Here is a 10,000-nt window from a genome sequence, read left to right as displayed (position 1 = left end):
AGACAGACAAGAATCAGCAAAGTAACAAATCATTCTACATGCAAAATTTCACACCAACATTTGTGTTTTATCAAGACAAATGGTTGCCTTGGAAACAGAACTATCTGAACTGAAAGAACAACAAGAAATGTTACAAACGAAGGTTGACGTGATGGTCATAAACATCTTGACTGTTTATAATACGTGTACATGCTTACATACAGCTGGAAACACGACGTAAGCAGTTCCATGTGCTTGTTCATTCGATACACGAGCTACAGAAACTTCTGGAAGGTAACAATTGGTTGCATATTGTTATACGTGTAGGTTCAAGGGTTCGGCCTGTCATCCCCCCTACGAGGCAAAAGACTGTGTAGGGGGGATGACCGGCTGGACCCTCGAGTCTATTGTATGCAGCACTTGGACTGTTTGAATGATACTAAATTATCCAGTCGTTTGTCTTTATTGTAATGCATCTAACTAAACATATAAACACACAATTTTTAGGGTATGGGAATAGTCTAGATTTGTATTTAGATTTGTTATACACACAATTTTATATTTGTTACAGAATTATTTCGTAAATCATGAAATAATAATTAAACCATGCAATTCACTAGCTTGTATGTACTGTCACACACACACGCACACACACACACACACACACACACACACACACACACACACACACACACACACACACATGCTCGTAGCTCTGAATCGAGTAGAACACAACTTCATTTACTAGCCTATCCAACACATGGCAAATTATTGAATTAATTATATTATACCTATAAGTAATATGCAAGAGTTTAGAGACTTTAAAGTGAAAAATATTAATTACAAAAAATTAAAACATTTATTAAATATTAATTATGATACTCACTGTTCCTTCAATCACATGCCATGGACTTGCATGCAACTAGAGCATGACTGTGAAACAAGCAGGATGTGGGTATCCTCTGAAGGCATCCTTAAGCTTGATTAGATCATGATGATTGTAGGGCTGCATTGCATGCAATTGGTCTGTGCCAATTCATTGATTTCAATAACTATTTTACGTTATCCTTATAATCTCAGTTGTCAATGTCTAAAACTTTACTTGTACACACATCATCATGACATTGACAGTCAAAATCCAGTTCGAACAGTAAAGACTTACAATGCACTTGGATGATGACTGAGTGGATGGATGTGTCATGTTGTGACCTTCATACAGCGTACGTGTATAGTCAGACCTCGTTATTCCAACAATTCGACACCCTCACTGACAGGCGTACACGACAAACCAATTTACATGGTCGCTGTACACGTGTACTTGTTACCAGATAGTCCGACGGTCGCGTTAGTCCAGCGGGACAAACGTGGTCGCATGATGAGGTCTGACTGTAGCAGCATACGCATTACGCCTAAGGGTCCAGCCAGCCTTCTGTGATCCTGTGTATTTCGCCTCGTACATGGAGAAGACCGGCTGGACCGTTGAGCCTACATCTTCATCTTCAGTGACGTTTTCTTAACATTGTCTTGTGATTAGATGAAGAAACGGAGACGCCAATGGAACGAAAAGTGTCGCTGCCAATGGAACAAGACACGACTTGACTACTAGACATCATAGACCGCGAGCTAAATAGCGATTGCGCGTCGACGACGACAACGAGAACTCTGTGAATTTACCAATCACTTATACAAAACAAACATGCGTGTAATACATACGAGTATAACGTGCTTTGCCATCTCAGAAAAAAACCACAGCAGTATTCATCGATCGACTCAACAACAAATAAGATTGACAGTCAACGTGCACGTATATCACCAAACCAAGCAAAAAGCAAGGCACAACCAAACAAGCAGACCGTAAAACCACAACCATAACCCTTTTATTTCAAGTTCATTGGGCACTAAGCGTTGATAGAAAGGCTCTCCTACATTGGCCCGTAGCCTGGCTGCTGAAAGGGAACACCCATTGGTATGAAGCCGGCTTGTGGCAGCATACCAGGAGGAGGAACGCCCATACCGGGACCGGCTGTAAGCATCAATTGAGGTTCACCTGAATGAAGGAACAGAAACAATTAAAGGGACTTTTCCATGTTACCTCCGTCCGTCCCTCTGGTGTCTGTTTATCTGTTTGGCAGTCTGTCTGTCTATCTGTCCATCTGTCTGCCCATCCCTCTGTCCTTCAGTTCAACTTCAAGTGTTGGTCTATCTGTCTGTCCATCCCTATGTCTATCTGTCTATTTATCTGTCCATCTGTCTGTGGAACCGTCCGTCGTTGGTCTTGTCCATTTGTGTCTGTCTGTCTGTCTGTCTATTTAATAGATTTGTCTGTCTGCCTGCCCATTTGTGTCTGTCCCTCTGTCTGCTGTTGCTCTTGGTCTGTCACAAGCTTCTGACTTCAATGTTCATGCACAGTTGTCAAATCAACTATATATGGGCAAACATTGTAACTATTTCATGAACTTACCCAGAGCCACGGGTTGACCTTCCGCTTGCTCCTTCTCCTTTTCACGTTCTTGATCTGATTGCTGTAGCTTGTCGACCTTCAAATAATAAGAAACACATGACAGCAACATTGTAAATGGGTGGAGGATGTTACCGTGAACACACACACACACACACACACACACACACACACACACACACACACACACACACACACACACACACACACACACACACACACACACACCTTTGTTGTGTATTCTCTAAGCACTTGGATAACATATGGCATCGCAAAATCCATAATGTTATGTCTCCAGGCAAGCTCCAGAATTACATCTGGTCGTAGGAGGTCATAGCATTGGAAGAGACAAGCGGCAAAGCATTCGTGGTTGCCGATATCGAGGAACCAGGCGATTAGATCTTCAGCTATAGCCGTATCTCGAGATTCAGATGTATATGTCATAGCATCCTGCAGAAAGACAAAAGTATTGACCACACAGCAAAGCAGGGAGACAGACAAACAGACAAATGGACAGACAGACAGACAGACAGACAGACAAATGAACAGACACACAGACAAACAAAAGAACAGACACACAGACAGACAGATGGACGAATAGACAGACAGATAGATAGACAAATGGGCAGACAGATGGACGGACAGACATACAGATGGATGCATGGATAGACAGACAGACAGACAAATGAACAGACGGACGGACGGACAGACAGACAAACATGGACAGACAGGCAGACAAAATGGACAGAAAGACAAACGAATGGATGAACAGACACACACACAGGCAGACAGACAAACAGATGGATGGATGAATGGACAGACAGACAATCAATCAATCAATTTACCAACCTTGTAGAGCCTATCCCTCTTACATAGTTCAACCGATTGCTTCCACCTGTTGTTGCCTTTGTACAAGTAAGCTCCTACACGTCGTAACTCAAGCAGCTCGTGCTTCTCGAGACGCTGCGCTAACCCAATGTTATCAAAGTTATCAAAAGCATCAATTGAATTGCGCAGGCCCTGGTAATCTTCTTCATCAATGAGCAACGAGTTAAGTGCCTCATTGACAGCCTTATTGTTGAGATTCTGGACAGACCGAAGGTACGGCTTGACTAACGGAATATGTTGAACACGAGTGAAATACACAACAGTGCGTGTGTGATCTAGACGAGGTGCCAAGACAAGAAGGAGATCATTGATGAGCATTGGCTTGTTCTCGAGGTAGAACTCAAGTGCTTTGTAGTATAGTTCAATGTTAGCCACTTTGGTAACGATATCCTTGAACTGGGCCTCCTTCCATGCATCTGTTGGATGAGCCATCATGGTAAGAACAGCATTGTCGAACTCTTCGTATTTGTCATAGAGAAACACGAGCTCAGGCCACAGGTGAGCTTGGTCAGCAGCACGAAGCACCTGAAGACAAAGAACACGAATATTAACACGTCACAACATGACATATCTACAATCACATGACACATGCATACATTTTTATAAAGATTATTATTATTTGTTATTATTATTATTATTTGTTATTATTATTATTATTATGTTATAAAAATTATTATTTGTTATTATTTGTTGTTATTATTATTATTATTATTATTATGTCAGCTGAAAATTTCGATTAGTAGCCACTTGGCTAACAGACTTTGTTTGTTTGTAGTGTTTGTAGTGTCATGCTCAAAGGAATGTGACTTTGGTAAGACTAAAGCCTGGTTCACAATATTGATGCTGAGCGGCAACATCAAAGACACCGCCTTGATGCAGGCGGCATCCTTTGACCTTGACCTTGACGGTGGAATAGGATTCACTTCTATTGCAGTGTCAGCGTCAGCATCAATGTCAATATTGTGAACCAAGTTTAAGTCCACAAATAATCAGACGTCAAGTGTTCAGTGCCCATCCTTCTTGGCTTTTTATACCAAAATGTAAAAGCTCTGTCAAAATCCAACTCTTCAAGTTTCGACCCTTTCAGCCCTTCTAGTCCTTGGATCTCTAATGCATTGCACTATTTGCCATTCTTAGAGCGTATGGCAACTGTGCTTGCAAGATCTGATCAGGAGACAGCGTACATGGTACATTGTAGCAGCAGCCTACTTGGCAAGGGGCATGACCATTTTATCGCCACTGATATCTATTCATAGCATGTGGCTATTTGATAAGCATCCAGTGAAAACACTGATAGATGCAATAGATTATCTCTACAAACCCATACACATTTGCCCCCCAACCTCAACCATATATCAACACCAACAACACTCATGACAAGCAACTGCACACCTTGGGAATGTTGACACGTGACCAGAACAGTTCCAAGTGTTCTCTCATCTTCGCTGGTTTGTATTTCGAGTACAAGATGGCGAGCTCCGTAAACATGCCCATGTGAGCTCTCTCTAAACCAAGAGCAGCCTCTAGAAGACTGATGATTTCCTGGAAGTATCCTCGGTTCTGGTAATAGTCGATCAGTTCTTCCAGTTCATCAGCATGGACAACTATGTGAAGGCCGCACATCTGTGCCAGGCGGAACTCTTCTCCATCAACACAAGCAAAACAGACCTACAAAATGCAGTTGTTAGACACATAAATGGCAAAAACACAAACAGACAGACAGACAGACAAACAGACAGACAAACAGATAGACAAACAAACTACACAGACAGACAGACGGACAAACAAGTACAAATAAAAATAGAATCAGTAACAGTGTACCTCCTTCCAAGTTCGCGTGCTGTTTGCTTTCCGTGCACTATCGACTGCGTTCTGATATTCTCCTAAGTGAACTTGAGCTGATGCTAGCCTTGCAAAGTTGGAAATGTTGTTGAATAGAATCTTAGCCGCTTCGTACATCTTCTCATCATAACAACGCTCACCGACCTACAAACAGAAACATCTGATAAACTCACAACACAACCACATCTGTTGCTTGCCTGTTGTATCTGTGCATGGTTGGGTCCGGAGATAAACTCCTCCAGTTCGGCTAGTCTGTTGGTCTTTGCAAAAGCAAACACAAGTTCAGTCTCAATAAACGACTCTCGTGTCTTCTTCCTGGCCATCTGGAGATATTTCACTAGATCTTCAAAATTTCCTAAAAATATGGACAGCATTGATTTCATGGAAAACAGACCAATAGGCAGATAGGCATATAGACAGACAAATGGATGGACTAAATAGAGACAAACAGACAAATGGACGGACAGACAGATGAACAGACACATAGACAGCCAGACACAGACAGCCAGACACATCAAATCACTTGACATTAACTTCATTCACATTAACATCATATACCTCCATCTCTCGCAGCTTCTATCACTTCAGGGTATGCTGACGGATCATCAGCCTTAATGTACGAATCAATGGCGTCCTTCACTAGTCTATCCTGAAGCTGAGCCTTTGCCAACAAGCTCCACACGGCAGGCTCGTTGCAACGCTCAGCAAACTCGTAAGCTCGATCAAGATTATGCACGTGGTCTATAAGAACCTACATCACAATCACACACACATACATCTAAAATCAAACAGCTGAGAGACAATATATGACAGTTTGTATGCTGCACACACACACACACACACACACACACACACACACACACACACACACACACACACACACACACACACACACACACACACACACACACACACACACACACACACACACACACACACACACACACACACACACACACACACACACACACACACACACACACACACACACACACACACACACACACACACACACACACACACACACACACACACACACACACACACACACACACACACACACACACACACACACACACACACACACACACACACACACACACACACACACACACACACACACACACACACACACACACACACACACACACACACACACACACACACACACACACACACACACACACACACACACACACACACACACACACACACACACACACACACACACACACACACACACACACACACACACACACACACACACACACACACACACACACACACACACACACACACACACACACACACACACACACACACACACACACACTGCAATGTGCTCACTTCGATGGCCGACGTGTTCACTTCAAACTTCTTGAAAATGGCAAATGCTTCCTCGTACAGCTCACTGTCAATCGCTATGTTTGCGATGTCTGGAGCATCATAGTTGTCCAACCGATTAATGTATTCCATCACACGACCCTGATCAGCCTTAATCGCCGTCAAAATCAGCAAGTTCTGCAGATTCCTGTAACAGACATAACACAAACTCAGTTTCATAAAATTAGAGACGTCGACGATATCTAGTCTGCTGGTTGTCTCAGGATTGGAATGAGTCGAGTCAGTCACAGACATTCAGACTGGGGCGACATCTTTATCATCACTGACATTCCAAACGTAATCAGACCAAACTACCTGGTGTGTATACACTACAAACTAACTACCTGGTGTGTGCACCAAATAACTACCTGGCGTGTATACCAAGTAACTACCTGGTGTGCACCAAATAACTACCTGGTGTGTATACATACCTACCTGGTGTGTACACACCATACTTACAACTACTACAGCTCGTTACCCATTCAGAAAACAGTAAATCCTTGCTATACTAAACACTCAATGGAATCCAAACAATCAATGTTCAAAATTCTATGACAGACTTAGTCGTCACCTTGGCAACTTCACACAAACTATTCAGTTGTAACAGTTTAGGACTGTTATATTTCATAAATATCAAGAATTGATTGGTACTGATTATTCTGGCAAGTAAATGATATCCCAGGACTTCAGAGGTGTCACTCTCAGTCTGACCTGAGTATTTCACTATTATCCAGCATAACTTGAGTGACTAATTAATGGTCCAGACAGCAACCTCGCTGATATAATTGGTCGTCACATGAACTCAGTTACGCATCAAATGACAACTTGATGACCACATTTTCAAACACACACACACACACACACACACACACACACACACACACACACACACACACACACACACACACACACACACGTGCACACACACCTGTGTTCACTGAAAAGAGAGTTTTCCAACACAATCTTCTCAAGCAGTTCGATGAGTTCGTTCGGGAGATCCGCTGTCATGAACGCTTTCACAGTTACCGACACGTCGTCTGGATCTTGTGACTCGGTCAGTGCCGTCTGGACAACCTGGAAGCAAAAGTGTGAATACAGACAAACAAATGTTGGTGTGAGGTTTCCATCTATTTGTTGTGTGTGGCTGGACCTGATCGATCAGTTGACGTCGATATTCGTTCTGACTATCCAATACTTTGACCCACAGGTCAGGATCTCTTCGTCTAACTAAATAACGAGCTTGAGACTTGAAGAGCGAATTAATATTGCAGACCTAGAAAACAGCAGTGAGGTTAGAAGAAGACATGTAAACAAGTAGATGAACTGGTGAGTGAGTAGACAAGTACACAAACAGAGAGACAGACAGACAGAGACAAACAGACAGAGACAGACAGACAGACAAACAGATGGACAAACAGATGGACAGACAAACAAGTAGACAGACATACAAACAGACAAACCTGAATCAGCTCATCATCACACTGTCCTCGTTCATACGCAACACACGCTAGATGAGGATCTCTCTTCTCACAATAGCGACCGACCACCAAGCTGTCATAGAAGTGATTTTCCCTACACAAACACACCATAGCAAACACACCACCATCTCATGACAAAATACCCTCCACCTGAGGAATCTCTCTGGATTGTTGTTACTATCAATGTAAATCTTAGCCAATGCATTGTGTGTTGCTGGCTCTTCACTTCCCTCCCTGATCTTGTGTTCGAGCCACGGTAGCAATATTTTTAGCCGATTTCGGTTCTCTACTTCGGCCACAAGCTCATCCGTAGAGAATTGGCCTCGGACTGTGAGGATGAGTTGCTTAATGATGTCCTCACCACAATCGACATCAAGTAGACCACCAACGACGACGGGTAGTCTTGATGGATTGACCTAATGAGAAACATACATTATACCATAACTAACACACACACGCACGCACACATGTACACACACACACACACAACGTTCTGTTTCCTACCTTTTGAACATAAATCTCTATGTACTTCTGGAGATTGTTCTTATACAGGTGAAGCACTAAGTCGTGAACAAAGTCAAACCGATCGCAAACAATGATGAGGGGCAGTTGGTCAGTCAGTCTCGCCTCCTGAAATTACAACACATCATTCATAACAACTAATCAATCACACACACATGCACACACACACAATAGCATGTACGATTATTCAAATAATCCAACCTTGAGGAAGTTCTTGACTCTCTCGGGTTCGTAGCAGTTGCTCTCACGACAAACACGTTCTACCTCTTTGATCTGGCCCGTCTTGCAAGCAGCCTGAATATACTTGAAGTGAACGTCTGCCTCTTGACTGAAGTTCACAATTGAACCAAGAAAGTAGAACAATCCTACGAAACAGAACACGTAGCCTCGTGTGTGTGTGTGTGTGTGTGTGTGTGTGTGTGTGTGTGTGTGTGTGTGTGTGTGTGTGTGTGTGCGCGCGCGTGTGTGTCATTTTCCAATTGCATGTGACTGACCTTCAAAGCTCTTGAATGATTCAAAGAGTTCAATAAGAGCCGCAGTTGTTAGCTGTTCATGGTATTTCGTAGCCACTTGCACACATATTTGGAGATTCTGTCTGATGTTGGCCTGTAGCATGGCTCTCAGACACTCGATTGAGTCATCAACAGACAACGATCCAAAATAGTTGACCAGCCACTACAAACAAACAAAATATGGATTAATCATTGACAAACAAGCAAACACAAACAAAATATAGATAAACATTTGACAGCAGAAGTTCAGTATTCAGTTACATGTGCACACTAAGACATGAACGCAAGAAGACAAACGTACGTGTCAATAAAATACACAATGACAAATGTCAACAAGACAGACAGACAGACAGACAGACACAAAGACAGATGGACAGACAGACAAATAAACAGAAAAGTAGGCATATGCAATAGGCAACAACAATCAGACACTAGCCTCTTACCTCTGGATTGAGCATATGAGTGTGTACGAGTGCTCTCTTGATGTCAAACAAGTCGGTGTAGTGTTCCAAAGCCTACCAAACACATCCACATTAATTACATGCACACACACATACACACACACACACACACACACACACACACACACACACACACACACACACACACACACACACGTCTCACCCTCTGCAAAAGGCCTGCATTTTCACACAACTGAGCTACATGAATGCGATCGTAGTGTGTGAACATCTGATTGCCCAGGATAGCATCTGCTACTTGTGGTGCATGCAGGAGATTCATTTCAAGAAGCCGAGTCTGAAGATGCCCCTCAGTTGGTCTGTTGTTCTTCAAAGCATCCAAGAGAAACGACGTACACTGCTGAATCAAGCTGAATTCCATGAACACATCAACAATCTAGAAAACGTTCAAAATAGTACACAACAAATACAGAAAAAGAAAGATAGTCATGCAGACAATCACATACATAAATACACGTG

General features: G+C 42.7%; 2 protein-coding genes across 2 annotated transcripts in view; one reads left to right on the top strand and one right to left on the bottom strand.

The window, feature by feature from the left end:
* Window positions 1-1,840, top strand: part of LOC134190368 (THO complex subunit 7 homolog) — a 3,149-nt gene extending 1,309 nt beyond the window's left edge. The window contains exons 5-8 of the mRNA XM_062658822.1: window positions 1-21; window positions 76-142; window positions 204-273; window positions 1,514-1,840. The exon at window positions 1-21 is cut by the window's left edge and continues 37 nt beyond it. Of these exons, the coding sequence (XP_062514806.1) occupies window positions 1-21; window positions 76-142; window positions 204-273; window positions 1,514-1,578 (223 nt within the window). The 3' untranslated portion in view covers window positions 1,579-1,840. The remainder of the gene's footprint in view (window positions 22-75; window positions 143-203; window positions 274-1,513) is intronic.
* Window positions 1,640-10,000, bottom strand: part of LOC134190357 (clathrin heavy chain 1-like) — a 15,032-nt gene continuing 6,671 nt past the window's right edge. The window contains exons 11-28 of the mRNA XM_062658812.1: window positions 9,687-9,917; window positions 9,506-9,577; window positions 9,045-9,225; window positions 8,752-8,915; window positions 8,533-8,658; window positions 8,179-8,444; window positions 8,011-8,122; window positions 7,701-7,823; window positions 7,479-7,624; window positions 6,515-6,698; window positions 5,726-5,918; window positions 5,365-5,522; window positions 5,147-5,311; window positions 4,718-4,993; window positions 3,287-3,850; window positions 2,666-2,887; window positions 2,441-2,516; window positions 1,640-2,026 (exon numbers count right to left, since the gene is read on the bottom strand). Coding sequence (XP_062514796.1) covers window positions 1,902-2,026; window positions 2,441-2,516; window positions 2,666-2,887; window positions 3,287-3,850; window positions 4,718-4,993; window positions 5,147-5,311; window positions 5,365-5,522; window positions 5,726-5,918; window positions 6,515-6,698; window positions 7,479-7,624; window positions 7,701-7,823; window positions 8,011-8,122; window positions 8,179-8,444; window positions 8,533-8,658; window positions 8,752-8,915; window positions 9,045-9,225; window positions 9,506-9,577; window positions 9,687-9,917 — 3,384 coding nt within the window. The 3' untranslated portion in view covers window positions 1,640-1,901. The remainder of the gene's footprint in view (window positions 2,027-2,440; window positions 2,517-2,665; window positions 2,888-3,286; window positions 3,851-4,717; window positions 4,994-5,146; window positions 5,312-5,364; window positions 5,523-5,725; window positions 5,919-6,514; window positions 6,699-7,478; window positions 7,625-7,700; window positions 7,824-8,010; window positions 8,123-8,178; window positions 8,445-8,532; window positions 8,659-8,751; window positions 8,916-9,044; window positions 9,226-9,505; window positions 9,578-9,686; window positions 9,918-10,000) is intronic.

The sequence above is a fragment of the Corticium candelabrum genome, chromosome 1 (assembly GCF_963422355.1).
Source record: "Corticium candelabrum chromosome 1, ooCorCand1.1, whole genome shotgun sequence".
NCBI lineage: Eukaryota > Metazoa > Porifera > Homoscleromorpha > Homosclerophorida > Plakinidae > Corticium > Corticium candelabrum.
Note: the sequence above shows the minus strand (reverse complement) of the source record. Positions and strands in the feature narration are given on the sequence as shown.